This window comes from Lonchura striata, chromosome 8, assembly GCF_050655825.1.
Source record: "Lonchura striata isolate lonStrDom1 chromosome 8, ASM5065582v1, whole genome shotgun sequence".
Taxonomy (NCBI): Eukaryota; Metazoa; Chordata; class Aves; order Passeriformes; family Estrildidae; genus Lonchura; species Lonchura striata.
The window spans coordinates 18,934,238-18,952,356 of record NC_140710.1 but is presented as its reverse complement, the minus strand read 5'-3'; the positions used below and the strand labels follow the sequence as shown (position 1 = coordinate 18,952,356).

The window sequence follows — 18,119 nt, the reverse complement described above, 5'->3', positions numbered from 1 at the left end:
ATAAGTGTTACTAATGGGGTTAGGGAGCATATACACTTCTGAAGGGCTGTTATTGTGGAAGTCAGATATTAAAGGCTATGCCAGGGCCTAATGAAACTTGAGAACTTTGAAAATTTATTGTTAGTTTGAAGTTCTGATTCAACAGTTGCTATCTTAGAGCAATCCCCATATGTTGGGGCTTACAACTACTGAATACAGCATGGAAAGAATATCTGGAATTAGAGAAACAGATACTCTGCAATATAGTTATTGTGCAGTTTGTGACAATTTACAGTATGGAAAATTGTATTCTGTATTCTCTAATTCTGACTGACTAGAAAACATGACAAGAATTGCTTTACTCTGCATGTGTTTAGCACTTGTTGATACTTTCATCTTTTACAAAATAAGGTAGGACTTGTAAGAGAAGACCATTTTAACCCAGTCACAAGGGCAGGGGTACTTCCCTACCTGAAAATGTCTAGTTCCAGCTCATGAGTCCGTTGTTGGTCCTCCTGATTCTGCTTTTGCATTTCTTCTTCTTCTTTTGGAGTCATGGAACTGAAGCCGTCCAAGAGCCATTTTTCTCGCAAGGCCTTTTTCTGATGGGGAAAATAGACAAGTAAGTGAATGCTGGAAGTTAGGCTATTTAACCATTTGCTGTATTTGTCTTGATGCCACAGATGTGATCCACAGCATTGTGATCTATCCAACATACTAAACTTTTGTGTTTTGAGATTGACTTAAAAGCAAAGTCTTTAGGAACAATGTCCCATGTTATTAGTTCATCTAACAAAAATGTAGAGTATGTCAGCTGCTATAACAGATTAATATGGGTAAGTGGATCCAGTGGTTTGTGTGTTTTCAATAAAGCAAACCAGTTGTACAACCATACATACAACAGACTCATGTAAAAGGCTCTAGTCAGAAGCACAACAGTTTTATTTCAATGGTCCTAATTTCTGGCATTGCATAGCTTCTGGAAGGAGGTATAAAAGATAAGTTTCTGTAAATAAGATTGTATGGGAGTAAGAGATCTCTAGGGAGTTAGTGATGCAATGCTACCCCTGGAAGTTAAAAGGATCTTGTGTACTTATGTTAGTGAACTCACATTTCAGCTGGTGAAGATGTGTGGGGTAAGAGGGGCAGTGGAAAGGTGGAGCATGGACAACTGGTGCCTGGTTAGTGTCTCAGCAGATCTGCTGTGTATTTAGAGCTGCTGTTGCAGGGGAAATCCAGAGCTTAGGTATTTAGGTCCTGACCTGGTTAGTACCTGTGGAGTTCTTTCTGTGCAGTGGTGGCTTACAAATGGGTGTATTGTATGTGCACAGGTAAGTGTATCTCTCTCAGCTGTGTTTCAAATTCTGAAAAATACCATTGTATCCATTGATTGCTTCCTACAGCTGCTTTACACTAGGAAAGGTGGTACCTGAAAGTCATCAGAGCTCAAAAATACTCCTGGTAAAATAAAAAATGTTCTTGGAGATAAATTCATATTTGCAGGCTGAAACTTGTAAACCATGCCAACTTTCTTGCACTCTTTTCACTCCTTTCAATCTAACTCAGGGGCATAAATGCAGTTGCTGCCTTGGGGAAGGAGCTGGGACTCTTTAGAAATACTCTTTCAACAGGCAAAAAAGGAGCACACATATAAAGTCTTTAATTAACCATGAATGTCCCAGTTATAATTTAGATTCCTTGAGCTGTCTAATTTCCATATTAAGTTTTTGGTTTTCTCCCCCCATACAGTTTTGTTAATTACAGGATGTGGATGCAGATTACATCGAATTTTGACTACTGCTGCTTGAGGCAGAGTGTGCCCAGCACTGCTGCCTTAACCTCAGTTGCTGCTTGCAGGGCCTGTTGGAATCTCTGCCTGCATCCTGTATTGAGTCACTTCAGCTGCTGCTTCCTGCACTTTTCTATTTATTGTGTACTTTCCATGAGGCTATTACTGAGGCCCAACTGGCAGAGGAATATATGTGTAGGACCTTATTGCAGTCAAAAGCAATTTTCCACTTGACATATAATGTCATAGAAAGCGTGTCTAAAACAGGCTGGGTGAGAAGTCTGTGCACTCCATGGTGCTTTTAATTTTTTTTATTTGTGGGATGTAAGAGCAATGTTTACAGTTGCCTTCACCTGCAGGACAGTATTCTGTCTCTGTCAACACTGGATGCTAGGAAATCTTGGTAAACACAGGTTGCTCAAAACTGATCTCCTGAGCCTTGACTCTGTCTGTAGAATTACTTTGCAGCACTTCCTGGTAGTTGTGTTCTAGGCTTTAATGAAACAAATGCAGATTGTAAGAGGATATTTTTTACAGTATCTGGTAGAGGCAGGTAGCCTGATGTTAGCACAACTCTTACAGATCACAAGACAGTGTATTCTCAAGCTGGAGGGCATATAGTTGTTAATACCTTTTTCTATCGAGCTGTTTGGATTTTAATGAGTAGGGCCTCTAGAAAAGTGAGGCTTTCATCTTGGCTGGAACATTGTTAGTCTCCAAAAATAAATTGGTAATTCCTTGTAAGGTTTCAAGTGGGGCTGGCACTACAGACTTCAGAAACCAATATCATGTATGGAAATCAATAAAAGCTTCTGTCTGTATAAGGTTAGGTTCAAGAAAACAAACTCCCTAAATACAAGCATAACACAATAGTGTTATTTTTGCATGTTTCTAGAGCAGTTTGCTGCTACTCCCAGCTAAATGCCATGTAATCTTTTTCATTTGATTAGCCAATTTTGAAAGGATGACACATTGTGTCATTTGGAAACAACATTTTAATAAAAGATGGTTTCAGGTCTGCTCCATCCAGGCAGCAGCACAAGGCTGTGCAGGAGCAGCTGTTTTGGGCCTGACAGGTTTTTTTTTCTGCTGTCTAACATTTCCTTCCGTGACCAAGTGTCTCTAACTCAGAACCAGGTTGTGCATGTGTTACAGCACCGGCATGAAAACACTTTCATTTTGCATTAGGCTCCATGTTTTGAAGCACAGGGATACTTGTCCACTGTGATGTGATAAAAACCTGGGAAGGGCGAGAGTGCTGGAAAGTAATCACTTTGTTTTGTGGTTCATGGTCACATCAAAAGTACCATGACAATATCCTGCAGCTTCTGTGAATAATTTACAGTGTGTGCTCCAGGTATAATTCCACTGCCATCCTTAAAAAGGCTGGAGTAGCATTGAGAGATTCATTCTTCACTGGAAAGCAAAGGTGTTTTGAGTTTGTGGGACTTGCTCTCCCAGGAGTATGGCAGTTTACCTTACAACATTTTGGGGAAGGCACAAATAATTTTCACTTTTTTTTCCAAAAAAAAAAAAAAAAAATAGTTCAACACTATTAACTACTGGAAGGAGGAGGTGTGTGATGAGCACCTACAAGGTAGCACTAATGGAATTCAGGCATGTCAGAAGCCTGAAAATTAATAAACTGTGGAAGCTCTTAGTACATGCAAATCAGAACTGACTGCACTTTTCAAACAATTCTGTCTAGTCCTTTCCCTTGTTGCTTCAATGAGAAGGACTCCAGGGGGAAAGGAGGATTAGTTGTTGGTGCATCTAGAAATACTGGATAAAATTACTTCTATAGTCACACTAGAAGGCCCCAGTACCCCTTGCAGTTCTGTGAAGTCCTGTCCAGACAAGAGTATTTTCTTGCATGCCCTCCACTTCTTTTGAGAGAAGTGCACATGTATGGAATAAATGTTCCTTCTCCACTTCTACCAAATAACAAAGATCTTTCATGATGCCTCATGTATTTCTAGTAAGAAATTTACTTGGGGGCAGCAAACAAAGTAATTGGGAAGCCAGAGCAGGGATTCCTATTTGCAAAAAGGAAGCTAAACCTTCCTTTTTTTAGGCAACAAAAACAAACATACCAAAGAAAAGCTCCAATTAAAAAACAAACCAACAACCTTTTGATAAACCTGTTGCTAAGGGTTATAAATAGGAAGGACAAAATGAGGAACAGGATAGTGCTATCCATCTAACAAGAACATCTCTGGCAGTGAGATTTACTAACCTGCAATAGTCTCCTAGGGGACAGGTGTGAGTTGTGTTAATAGATCATGGAGCACTGGATTTCACCATGCATACAATGGTATTTGTATAAATGGGTGGAATCAGGCTGAATCGCTAGGGAAATGACCCCTTAATAAAATTTGCTGCAGTGTTGAAATGTTTTAGAAGTCTAAATCTGTTTTAAAGCAATGCATGCACTGGATCCTTTTGTTGTTTGTCTCCATTGAAATACCTGAAGTAGTCTGAAGCAAGAATGTTCATTACAGGACAAAACTTCTGGGGTATAAAGCAAAAGATGTTCATGTACTGATATGTTTGATATTAGGTGCCTGTCTTATTCCTGAGCTGGAAAAAGTAGTCTACATTTTGTGTGCTCCAAATAACTAATGATATGTACGTATTTATACAGCATACATGTGTATGTAAGTATATATTTAAAGTATATCTTTAAATGTATGCTTGATTCTTCTTTTCCAAGTGAATAATTTCCTCAACAGATCCTTACTTTGCTTTGTGTATGCAATAGGACTGATTTAATTTAAAAGCTTTTCTGTATCATCTCTGTATGATTTCTTATACAACAGGCAGAGAAATCCTCTGTTCTCTTCCAGAGTAAAACCATTTCAGTAGTACTTTTCCAGGAGTGTTTTAGCCTCTCTAAAAACTCCATACAGTTTCTTCAGAATAAACTCAAGGTTGGTTTTTGCTTTCCTAACTTCTAAAACTCCTCTGAGCCTATCAATTTTGGCTATGAGCATGTACTAAGTCTGTAAGGAAACTGCCCTAGGGCTCTGTCTGCACACAGCAGTAGTGAGGATTAGCTGGTTGTCTACAACAGATCAGTTTATCTCCCTGTAAAGAAGGGCAAAAGAGTCATCTAGATTTATAGACATGGAAACTTGAAATATAACTTTCAGTACTCAATGTAGCCATGTACCATGATGGAGGGGGTCACATGTTTGCTACTCAAAGGTTACAGGACTTGCAAAAGATATTTTCCTCCCTTTTAGACAAGATGTTCCACAAAGGGCCAAGCCTGTCCTTGGACTAACTATCTTCCAATAAAACCTGGGCATGGCTGTGTTGGCTTGCCTGGCCCAGTGAACTAGTTGATCATGACTTTTCATTTTTTTGGCTTGACACAAAAGAAGAGGGTGGATGAAACTCAGGATCTGGTATCTGTTTTGAAGAGGAGTCTGTTTTAAGTATGCTTCTCACATTTGCCAGAGGAGACGTGCCACGCTCCTGGTGTTAGAGTCAATATATCTTTCTTGAGACTGTCTGCTCAGATAATGAGAAGAGTATGTAAGATACCAAGTCTTGCATATTTCTAGAAGTACAGATTTTGTCTTATCTCTCTAAATTACATGGACTGCCAAACTGCTATAAATGTTTTAAGAATAGTGGTGTTGCGTAGAGATTATTGTAATTTCAGTTCTCTACAGAGGTGGATCTTTAGGTTTCTTATACCTTTGGAATTTGTAATCCTCAGTTTACTAGGCCATATTTGAGAACAATATTTTTAGCATTTATACTTTGTTTTTGAATATACAAAGAAACGGCATTATTTTACTAAAGAATAATTAAAGAAGCTAACAAAAGCCTACAGCCAAATAATTAGGTTGGATTTTTTTTTCTAGGAAAAAATGCAATTAGACCTCTTTATTTTGCTGCATCCTGTACCAAGTGGGGTTGCTGTTGTGGGACTGGGGAGTGAACACACCCAGTCTGAAATACGAAGCTTAATTTTCATCTGTGAGTTTTTCCTGGTTATGATCTCATTTTATGTCTTGTAAGTGATCAAGTAACATTAGCTCCCCAGTGTAATTTTTTTCAAAGAGTGATGCTTATTAAAGTCAAATGGAGTCCTGGCAGGACTCCACAAAGCTATGAAAATTTGACAGTAAAAGCACGACTTAAATGCATGAAGATTTGCATTCCAACATCCCCAACCTTTATTTATGCTGTATGACTTGAGGCCATCTTAAGTTACATAAATCTAACACTTTACTTACCTTTAAATGTTGGTGTTTCATTTTTTCCTCTTCTACTTTTAGACGTTTCTGTGTAATTTCTTCTTGCAGTTTTCTTTTGTCCTACAAATTAGGAACAATAAAACTTTGTTTAGAGAAATTACTTGTTAATAAAATTATTATCTAAGTGTTGTTCAGTAGGGTGAAATCAATCCATGCAAATAATGCCTTATTATAAAACTCATGTGATGTTCAGGCAGTGCATAATTCTTTGCAGCAATAACTTGATCCTACACAGGTATGATTTCTACTGCTCTTTCTCCAGAATACACTTAAATGTGTTAATAGCCACAAAGGAGGGATGATGCAAAATAAAAATTTAATCCTGGCAAAGGTAGGGGGCAAAGCCAGGAAGAAATTACAGTTGAGCAAAATTGTATGTGCAGAGTAAGACTAAAAATGGGTCCTGACCAAAATTCCTAAGGCAGCCCATACAACCTTTAGAAGAGGAAAGAGTCTGCATGGTCTACACTGAGCATGAAATGGGCTGTCAGTGAATCCATCACTGAGTTTATGTACTCTGTGGCTAATAGCTGAAATAACCAGGAATAAACAAAGACTTGGAAATTTATTTTGTTAAACAAATAATAGTAAAGATGAGAAAAGAGGATTGTAATATACTTCATATATGTTGTTTTCTCAATTAAAAATTTTGCTTGTGCTCAGGCTGTTTTTGTGGCTGCTGATCTTTAGAAGGATAAACCATGTGTAGTGCTGGTCTATCCTAGTGTTGCCTTAATCCTTTTTATTACAGATTAGAGAAAAAAGGAAATGGGTGAACAGTGTCTGAACACAGGCCATGCTTGAGCCTCTCCTGTTTTTGGATAGCACTGTCACCTTGTGGCTCCTCTGTGTGAAGCCAAACACTGATTTAGTACCTTTTGTCCTCAGCAGACAGGGGAAAGAAATCATGCCAAAGGAAAGTAACTTTAATAAGATGTATTAATAGGCTATTGTCTTGGTCAGCCTTAATGCTATAAAATTCTGTTGTTGGGCATGGCACCTTGCCATATGCCAGTCAAGAAACATTTGTGCTTGTTTCTTGATACATTTTGGGGAAGTATCTTCTGTTGTGCTGTGCAGAAATGTTTATTGCTTGAAGGCTAATCCTTTTATCCTTTCAATTAGAACAGCCTGACTCTGTTAACAAAGTGGTGCCTTTTTAATAAGGAGTCTGTTTTCAGACCTGTTTTCAGGTTTAGGAAGAGGTTAACTTTTTCACAAACAGAGGAAGAGCCTCACCCTCTCAGCCCACCTATGGAAACAGCTGTGTGTAAGGACTGCAGAAAGTCAGTAAGAAGTGCTGGACATAAGGCTGGGAGTTGTTCTCCACCATTTCCCTAGGACCTGGGATTTGGAAACAGGAAGAGCCGTGGTGTGCTTGGCTGAATCACTTCACTGTTACTGGAAATGAGAAATTAGCAGTGGGGCCACAGGTTCTGGGGATGCTTTTCTGAAGGATAGATAGGAAGTGGAAGAAGCCCCACAAGCTTTATGGGGACCAGGGGCAGGGCAGAGGCTGGCCACACACTCCTGATACTATGCTGGGAATTCCTAGGTGAACATCAGTGTCCCTGATCTCTTGCAGTCTGCAAAGTATAGCAGTTATTTATAAACACTTGACAGTTTTTCCTTGATGGTGTTAGTCTGCCTTTTTTAATACTCCCTACAGAACAGGTGGGGCTCTTTTCCCAAAATACATGCTATTTTTATCTCTGAAGTGGTTTTGTGTTTTGCCAATGCTCTTTCATACAATTTACAAAGTTACAGATTTAGGATCACTACAATACGTAATTTTTCTGCGATGACCCTTGTGTGAGACTTTATCCAAAAGCTGCTATGCTGGATTTTTCTTAGCGAGATTGATTTTGAAGACAGAATATCTAGTCTCTGATCTTCAGACTTTTCCTTACTCAGGAAGTATTCCTGATCTCATGGTATAAATGGCCTTTAAATAACCCATCATTAGACAAGCAGTGTGAGAAGAGCTTGTGTTTACAGATTATTACAATTCTTAAGGAAAACTCTTTTTGTCTTTAATTAAGTTCTGGATAAGATTCTTAGCCAGAGAATGAACTTTTACTTGCTTTATACTATTAAAAAATATTTTAAATCAATTTGAATATTCTTTTTGTACCAGTGGAGATGTAATAAGATTTTGGGCAGTCTGAAATGAGTATTTGTATATAAACTACTGTGCATTAAGAAAACTGAGTATAAAGGCATAAATTAGTGCATTTTAAACTGCCTGCATAGTAAGGAACCTATTCAGTAAAGAAAATTTTGCCTGTTTTTTTTTTTTTTTCAGAGGTCCATATTTCTTTTATGTCCAATGTTTTTTCTCTGAAATTTTTCTTCTTGTATACTCTGGTGTTCTAGCATGCTTTAATTTCACTGGTAGGTATTAAATATGCGTTATACAGTTATCCAAACTAAATCAGCTGAAATAGATTGTCCTTTATATGTCTAGGCTCTTTGTCAATATAGTTTAGTCTAATTCCAGAAGCTAAGAAGTATGAGGAATATTTTTGAACCTTGTGTGCCAAAATAACTTTAAAAACCTGTTAGAACACTTTCTACCATGCATTCTGCTATGCTTTGTCTGCACATAATGTCTTGCTTTATGAAGCTTTCACTATACATCTAATGGAATAAGTGTTTACTCCTGGATAACCAAAGGAGCCCTGATTCTATTAGACTTCATGCCCTGACCCTGCAGATGATCATGTTGCTGGCAGAAGTCCTTGAATCCTCTCTTACTGTGCTCTTGTTAATGTGAGCAGGATTTGCTTTTTATGACGCAGCATCTTCAGCCATTCCTTTCTGCTGTGCATCAGTGCAAGGTAAGACTTGGTATTAATTTTCACTCCTACTGAAACATGTGGGACTCTTTCCTGACTTTTGTGCACAGAAATTAATTGTGTTCTAGACTGGATCTGTCTGAAAGAAAGACAATGGCATCCACAGAGCAGTATCTTGTGAAATATCTTGTCTGCCAAGTCCATTAGTTTGTGTCATTTTTCTACAGTGGTGCCAAACATGGTGGTCTTGGTCCCCTGGCAAAATGCCACATACTGTCAAATTCCATGGAGCAGCTAATGTTTTAACTAATATATTTTTATTTTCATGTAATTTTCCAGACACTAAAACCCATTAATCATCCAAAGTATTAAAGCTTTCATATCTTAAGGTATGAACGTCTCTCTAACAAAATGAAGGCATTTTATTTTTTGCTTTTATATTCGAGATATATCAGCAGCAGGTGATAACTACATAACAAAGGAAAAAGTTTCCTTTTCAGAGCCATGGGAGCATCAAAACATTTAATAACAACACCATCATGAATGCAAACAATAATCATGTTTTCCTTTTTGTTTTCTATATGGAGAAAAGATTTGCAAAACACTTTGAAAACTCCTACTGGTTGTGTTGCTGTCAAGGAGAGAACAGACACCAATAAGGTTCAGTGCAGTGCTGGAGTGCCCCTTGCTACCCTGTTAGGTCCTGTACACAAAACATCTGGAAGGCAGCACTTGAAATTCCCAGGTACTTAAGCCAAACCTCCCCAGAGCCACAGAGGAGCTTGCTATTGTAACTGCAGGGTGTTGTTTCCCTGGCCAACTCTTACTGCAGGTTGTTAGTGCTGATAACTTCACCTTATTCAGGCTACTTCGTTTCTGCAGTTGGAACACTCCACATGTTCCAACTGAATGCTCTGGACTGATGAAAGTAGGGAGCACGTTGCTCCTTTACACATCAAGTGTAATAAATGAAGTGACAGGCAGAACCCAAATACAGTTTCCTATTTCTTCTAATGCAAGATACTGGAAGCTGCCCCAGTTTCTTTTAAAAAAACCTGCTTCAGTATTTGTTTGGAAGCAAAGCTGCAGCTGGAGGATGCCAGCCTCAGTATGTTCTTAGGAGTCCTGATCAGCCAAGAGTGCTGCCCCATTCCTGCCCCTGGATCCCAGGGAACATAAAAAATTGTGAGGCCTGGGCTTCTATGGAGTGCCAAAACTGTTATCTTTTGAGTCCATGCACTAGAGACAAAGTCCAGGTTATGACCCTGGTTCAGGCAACACTGCAGTTAAACAAACAAATGTACTCTAAACCCTCTAAAACATTTCAAATACCTTATTGTGGTCTTGTGTCAAGTCTCAAGTAAATACAATAAATGATCCTGTTGGCTCTTATCAGGTGCCATAATTAAAACTCAACTGAATTAAAACCCAACCTGTTAGATTCCCAAAGATTTTCGGATATGCCTTCTTACATTTATTTTAATTCCAATACTACATTTTTTAAATTCTGCCCACGATTTATTCTTCTAGTTGTATTTCATAACTAATCTGTCATGTTAGGAGTGTGACAAATACCTTTATTTCCATTATTTATTATTAACTAAGAGAGTGAGTGATCCTTCTGGAGGTTTCCTTTCATCTCAGAGGGCCAAATTTTGTTTCCGTTTAAGTCTTTTGTAACTGAATAAGTCCAGTTGGAGATCAAATCAGAGGAAGATTTAGCTTCAGCCAATTTTTATAACATCAGATTGTATTAATTTAAAAATAGTTTAGTTGTTCCCATTACACACCAGAAATCATCACTTAGATTTCCTTTTAGAAGAGAAACTGAAAATGTTTTCTAATGTCTCCAGCATAAACTTCAGTGAGTCTGTCCTCTGAAAACTGTTAGGTAGGAATTTGCTTAATCCAAGCTTGTCCTTTTTTACTTTTCTGACAGTAATACTTTTGACAGATCATTACTAATTATTGCATTTTATTGCACAGTACAAATGAAAAATTTCTAATCTCACATTATGAAATGTGAAAATTGATTTGTTCTGGAATTCTCTAGCTGCCTTCTGACCTTCAGGCAAACATTCAGTAAATGTGTGTTTTAGGCTGTCTAGTAGTGATTTGCACACATACTTTCACTGCTTTCAATTTAATTTTAAGGTGCAATACAACCACTACAACCCATAATAAAGTCAGTACAGTCAACTCAGCTGTCTTAAAGTAATACTTTATAAACTAGAATTATTAAGTAACAATTTCAAAAAGATATAAAGTCTTTTCCTTTTCTGTCCTGAGCTAAATCATTATTCAGCAAACACACAGCAGCTCATTACTAATATTACTTCTAAGCCTTTTTTTTTTTTTTTAATAGCAAATTAGAACCATAAGCACTTACTGTTATGGCCTGGAATCTTTCTTTCAGCAATTCGGCTTCCTCCATTCTACAAATCAAAAACAGACAAGTAGTGAAGGCACACAGAATGAGACCATAAGCAAAAAACCTCCTGGTGGGGCTACCAAAGGAAAAAAAAAAATAAAAAAAAAAAAATCTGAGGTGATTTGATCCAATTCCAGAGCAGAGAGAGGCAGAATTTTTGACTTGTCAGAAGAGTCCCTGAACAGATGAGCAGATCAGTCCAGACAGACACATGTAATGAGGGTGTGGAGAAGAGGCAGACAGGGAGAGTGCTGGCATGAGTTGACTGACAAGTTGGAACAGTGGAACACAAGCTCTTTTCCTTCAGGAGCTGCCAACTCTTTGTTTTAATGTGCTCGGTTAGCGTGCCACTGCTTCTTTAACTGTTAAATGCCCAAAACACTCTTAGAGGGCCATGGTTGAAGTAAATTTTTATTATGTTTCTATTTATATTTCCTTTCTTTTTCTATGATTCTGGTGATAAAAAAATATTTTATATGTATTAAGTTTATTTTAACTAATAAAGCTTATTATTTAAATTATTGATATTATTTCTCCAGTATGTTTTAAACTGTTGCAACATTAGCATTGTAGATGGCATGGAGTTGTTTTTAGACGGCTGTTTCAATTAGTTTTGTAGATGAATTTTTTAGAAAAGCTGTGTTCATAGCTGGAAGACTTTTAGAACTGCTAACCTGAAGTAAGATAAACTTTAAGCAGTCAGGTCTTTCATTAAATGCAAGTGTTAATCTGTGCAATTACTGGTCAGCTATCTGGGACTCAGGGGAAGCTTTGTCTAAGTAAGGATTTCAGGATCATCACTGCAGTGTTACCGAGATGAATCTAAAATGCTGGTGGCTTTCAGGCTGGATTTTTATTCAGTTGACTTGCTGCAGACTTCTGCTGAAAACAGCATTCTGTGCCTTTAGGGAGGGTGAACATTTTGACCTTTCCATTTACCTGAGTGAGAGTCAGCCATCCAAAATCAATCTAGGAAACCTGCAGAACAAGTGGAACTGCCTTAGTAAAATCCAGTTGCGGAAAGAATTCTAAGCAAATCAAACAGCATAAAGGTGTAATATGAATCTGGAATCCCCTTGTTACCTTCAGTATCATGTAACTTAAGTCTTGGTAAGGACACCAGCAGAAGAGTCAGTCAGCATGTTTAGGTTTTTCCTGCTAACTCACTGACATAACTCAGCAGGATTTGGTGACAGGGTTTATTCTACATGTTGGTACAGTGACCTGAAGTTTAATGGCAAATCAAGCTCATTATTAGCAAATTATAAGATGCTACAGAATTGAATACTTGATGGTGAAATTGCAGCCTTACAATTCAATAGAAACCAATATTTAATTTCAATTTCCTCTGTTTTAGTATGTCATCACTCCTCTGTATACATGAGCAGATTTTCCCCCTCTGCACTGGGGATTAAGGATTTCATTAATGTTTTCTTTATACTCGGATCCACCCTGAGGTTTTGTTCAAACTTGCAAATACCCCATTTTTAATCTCCAGTGAAGAGTTAATTTCTATTTTTAAAATATTAATATATGCTTTGTTCAGCATCTGAAATTTAAAGAATTACAATATTGAAATAAATGCCAAGTTCAAAGGCAAGTATATTGAGGTATATCAAGATTACATGGGAGTTTAAGTTTGGTTTAGGGATAAGAGAATAAATTCAATCACCCTGTGAAAATAAATCTATTGTTGCTGCAGAAGCCAATAGAGAGACAGACTTTCTGTTCAAGCTTTCATAAGTTAGTATAGCCTGCCTTACCAAACATTGAAAAAAACCAAAACCAACTTATTTTACTTTTGGCCTCTGTGAATTTCATCTTAAAGTGTGTAGGTGGGCTTCAGAATGTTTAAAAATAATTAAAGCAGCAATGGATTACATTAGGAATAAGGATGTCTGTTTTGGGCCAGAATATGTACTGTGAAATAAATGGGATCTACACTCAATGGCTGGAGGAATTATTCTGTATTTCAAGATCAAATTAAAATCAATGGGTTTGCATTGCTTAGATTCTTTATGATCTAAAATATTCTCCTAAATTTATGCTTGAAAATTATTTAAGTGTTTTTAAAAAACCTACTTGTGGATGTTATGTAGTAACAGACTGGGGAAGTGTTTAACATGTCTTTCCCTAATCTAAACCAGCAAGTTGAGGTAACCTGAAGAAGCTTTGTAGAATGTTGCTTCTGTTTTTAGGTGACCATTATTAAGAAAATATTTAAAATCCACTTTATATATTTTAAATTGTTTGAATAATATATATTCCCTTGTTAGGCAGGACTTGTTGTTCAGTCAATAGGTTGTTTTCCAGTTATCTTAATCCTATTCTAATTGGGATTTATGTGCAAGAGAAGAAATGGACCAGCTGTCATTTTGTCTGCCTGGTAAGCCTGCCTTACCAGGAGGAGTATCTATGGAGTAAAGGTTAGAGCAGTGAATCTGAACAGCTGTGTTTTCAGCCTGCAGGATTCTTGGAACAAGGTTTCTCAGAACCTGCCTGCCAGGAATATATCCAGAGGAAACTATCTACCTATTCTGCAACTTTAAGAAAAAAGTTTCTTTTTTTTTTTTTTTTTTTTTTTTTTTTTTTTGGTTGAATAGATTCCCTGAGTGATGCAGAAAATGTTTGTGTATCATATAATGAGTCATACAGGTTGAATTTTTTGGCTTCACTTATTTGTTTCCCTTTTGCACTGTGTACCTACTTTAGGAATAATAATGCAAATTTGCAGCACAAGGTGAGAGAGTTCCATTATGAAATCTTACAGAAAAGGGGGTGCTAATTTAGAAGAATACAATATCATGAACCAAAATCTAGAAGGACAATAGAAGCACTTTAACAGCTGAAAATACAAGTTCTGTTCATTTCTGGAGCAATGCCTGAGTCCTGGAATGGTCTTCAGAACTGTACTGGCTTTCCCTGGCCATACTCTACATCCAATATCAGCCTCAGTTCTACTCTTTTTCATTGTACTGGGATTTCTTTTGAAACACAGAACTAGCCTAAGGTACAGTGGGATATAGATTATTGTTGTAGCAAACAATTGCTTCTGAGAATAAACATTGCATTAAGGTTTAGGAGAAAGGAACTTTGACTTTTTCAAAAAGTGAGTGGAAGTTGATTAGTGAAGTGAATGGAGTTGATTAGATTGTTATCAGCTGAAAACATAGCCTACACTTTCTGGAAAGAGTGGTTGCTGAGGTCATGAATTCACATTTTCTACATCTTAACTAGTTTGATAATTTTGTTTTGTGATGAGCTTCCTTTGGTAAATGTGTTTGAAACATGAAAACTGTGTTTTGGACTCAGTACAAAAAGGAATTCTATATGCTTACAGTGAACAAATGTACTGCCCCTATGTGTGTGTCTGCATGTAGCCTTGACTCTGACAGCAGGAATAGGGAGGAGATAAATTGCATTGAAGGTCTCTCAATAGAAATGTTTACTGCAGCTATCCTGTCAATTGGCCCAAAAGTCTGTTATCAGAGGTGCCTCAACTGACTGAGAGACAGTGTCTTCTCCAGCTAGAACCACAGTTTTACATTTTACAGGTGGAAAATAAACCAACAAGAAATAGAAATTTGAAAATGTAAATAAGGCTCACACCCCTCCATCAAATTATATATTTGAAATTATTAAAAATATATAAACAAAACATCTGCCAGCTCTCAGGAGGGATTAATTTTTGCTTTGAAGGCCAATTGTGGAGAAGTAATGCCCTACTAGGCATTACTAACATAAAGAACTTCTTGGGTCCTCTCACTGAAACTAAACAATATCCAAATATCTCAGATTTATACAGTTTTATGAAGCTAAATTCTACCTCATTTACTTGTTTAAGTAGATACACACCCTAAATCTCTGGGAGGAAAAGACTTGGACTATTATGTTTCAGTTGGTACAACTCCCTTCCTGTTGCTATTCATAACTATAAATATATTACTTCTTTAAACTCAAACTAAAAACCCTGCTATTTGTCATCATCATCAGGGTTTTTTAGCACATTGTTTTTTTATTCTATGGTACATCTGCTGCTCAGGCATCTTTCAATGCTATGGAGGGTTTTGGAATGAAGCACAGGCTTAGGTGTCCCTTGTGTGGTATGGGTCTAACTTATGTTGATAAGACACAGGTGAACCCAGCTAAAAGTGCTATTGTGCTACATATGGACTATCCTGCCCCTATTTTCTAAAATTACACAGTGAACTTTGTTGAAATATACCAATTATTTTTTTAATCAGTTAACAATGTTTTGTGTAGCATTTCTCATATTCCCAGATTTCTGTTCTTAGTCTTGTGTATTTTATGAACTTCTGGATGTGGGAGGCTTTCCAAAGCACCTTTAACACTCTGTTGTGTCTCATCTAAAAATCTTTCCAAAGCACTCTATTGTGTCTCATCTAAAAATCCCACTTCAGTGAATAGTTTAAGTGCAATTACTGTGGTGATATCAAATGGGAGACTCTTAATAGAATGTGTTCAGGTGCCCAGATAAATGATAGTTTTGTGCTGGTTTGGGGAGTTTTCAGGGCTTGTTTGTTTTGTTTTAAATGTAAACTGAAACAAACCTACAGAATCTGAACTACTCAGGATGAATGCCTTAAACATATTGTGGAATGCATTGCTTGCAACTTAGCATTTTCCAACTGCTGCAGATATGCACTTCTAAGAATAGGGCAGAGTTTTAAATCCTACCCAGCCAACTGTGTGGGGAATTTTTAGCAGGGCTCTAATCTTTAGTTATTGCATAGTTTGGTAATGTTTTATTAAGTGAAAACAAATCACCCCATAACCAGGGACAAATCCTGCAAAAAAAAGTAACAAAACCCAAACAGGTAGTGTGCTGTCCATAATAAGGAAACTACATCTCATATTCTTCTGATTCTTATTATGTTCTTGGCGAGCGCAATGAGAAAAGTTGTGATGTTTGGATCTAGGAGACTTCAGTAAGATGGCAGAGCAAAATTAGGGCCTTGCAGATCTATTTTTGTGAACACTTAGTGCCAGGTTTACCAGTGCCACTGTACCAAGTGCTGCTGGTGAAAGCCTTAAAAGTACAGATAAGTTGTTCTAGAAGATGAGCTGAAGTAGGAATTCCTTATGAGAAAAGCTCTTTCTGCAGCTGGAGCTGGGCAGGGTGTGGTGTAGAAGAGGCAGGGACAAGACTTCACCAGGGAGGTGGCAAAGCCATCGAGCAGCTTGCGTGGGTTACGTCAGCTGGTCCCTTCTCCTGAGGCATGGGCAGAGCTCTCCCGTTGCTGCTTTGAGAAGCTGCCTGTAGCACTGGAGCTCAGACTGTTCTGCAAGATGAGATGAACCTTATCTGATAGCTCCCAGCAGAGCAAAGAGGAGTGACTGCTTTCTCCTCCCACACTTCCAGCCACATTTTCCTGTCACTTCCCTTCGTCTGATTAATCTGTGAAGCAATTATATTTGCCATTCTGTCAGGAAAGTAATTAAAAAGAAAACTTGAAAACAAACCTAAATCCCCAAATCCATGAGTATCCACTGTGTCAGTGAGCTGAATAGGCTCAATAGCAGATGACAGGAACAGTAGTATTAGGGAGTAAGAACTCTAATTCTTATCAGGAGACAAGCAGCAAGAGAAGAAAGGTGTAGGAAATGTGACTTCTGGCAGCCACCTTGCAGGCCTCAGGCTTACCTGAGTGGTCCAGGGACCATGAGAGGCCTTGTGCTGACATGTATGATAAGCATGTATGCTTAGCTATTTATCTGAACCTTGAAACTGCTGTGAAAACACGATGACTTCAGACTCTGGCAATCCTTCCTGTGCTTCCAGATATTCAGTATCCTCCACTGTGGGTGGGCAAAAAATATCCCACATACAATTTGTTTTGCGTAAGCGTTTCCAAGTATTAATGGAAAAAAAAAAACCAACGTGATAAGATTATGTAAAACTTTATTGTTAGCAGAGGTGATAAAATTGTTTATGTCAGATGATGAGTGTTGCAAACACAGGCCTAGTTTCTTCAGTGAAGACCTGTTGTTTTTTGCTGAGGAGTTTGTTATTTGGAAGCAGCGACTGAGGAAAAACTCTCAGCTTGTCAGTCACTCAGATGTTAGCGTCAGCTGTCCCCTGTCCGTTCCCAGAGCAGGGAGGTCACCTCAATGCCACGGGGCTCTGGCAGCTGACGCCGGCTGTGCGGGGTGCCAGGCGTGGCCGCGCAAGCAGCTGAACCTGAGCAGCCATCAGGATGCCTGTGACAGTATGTCACCAACTCTTATTTTTCAACAGATTCAAATATTTCTCTGCTGCTTCACACAGCGCTGTACATTTACTTAACCCTTTATTTGGAGTGGTGATTATTAACTAGGAGCAAAAAACATGATATAACAGTTTCCTTAATTTTTGTGGAATTTTTGTTTTGATTGTCAGGATTTCAGACCTGTTTCATAGGTACATTTTTCTAATCAGAAAGATATTATTGTTCTTATTTTTACCTGGATCTGAAGTGGATCCTCTTAGTGGTATTCTGCTCTTTGCTTGGTATTTGCTCATGGTGAAATTTTGGAAGAATTTTTTACTGATATACTGGCTCTGTGGAGCTGAAGGAAGACATCCTGCTTCTGTCTCCATGTACCATATTCCCACAGTTAACGTGGCTGTCTGCCCATTGAATCTGCTCACTAAGCTGGCTGAGAACTAACCAAGCTAAAAGGTGGTTATTGCTATGTTGATGAGTCAGATCATTGCCCAGGGAAGCCTGATGAGTGCCAAAATGTGGTCAAGAGAAAAGATAGAAGGTGAAACTGTGGCTGCTGGAAAATGCAAAGGAGGAGGAAAGAGCAGTGGAAGTGGAGGGACAAGTGGGAAGAAAGGGAAAGTG

At 38.0% G+C, this 18,119-nt stretch overlaps 2 protein-coding genes across 7 annotated transcripts in view; one reads left to right on the top strand and one right to left on the bottom strand.

Annotated features, from left to right (window-relative positions):
* Positions 1–11,359, bottom strand: part of PALMD (palmdelphin) — a 24,752-nt gene extending 13,393 nt beyond the window's left edge. Inside the window, exons 1-3 of the mRNA XM_021525339.4 lie at positions 11,227–11,359; positions 6,019–6,099; positions 451–581 (exon numbers count right to left, since the gene is read on the bottom strand). Of these exons, the coding sequence (XP_021381014.2) occupies positions 451–581; positions 6,019–6,099; positions 11,227–11,271 (257 nt within the window). The 5' untranslated portion in view covers positions 11,272–11,359. The remainder of the gene's footprint in view (positions 1–450; positions 582–6,018; positions 6,100–11,226) is intronic.
* FRRS1 (ferric chelate reductase 1) overlaps positions 1–18,119 on the top strand; it is a 69,601-nt gene that overhangs the window by 38,993 nt on the left and 12,489 nt on the right. For 5 of the 6 annotated variants that reach the window (XR_014956882.1, XR_014956881.1, XR_014956879.1 and 2 more), the window contains exon 19: positions 391–18,119. The gene's annotated coding sequence lies outside the window, so the exon portion shown is untranslated. The remainder of the gene's footprint in view (positions 1–390) is intronic. The other variant, XR_014956883.1, reaches the window with a different exon arrangement.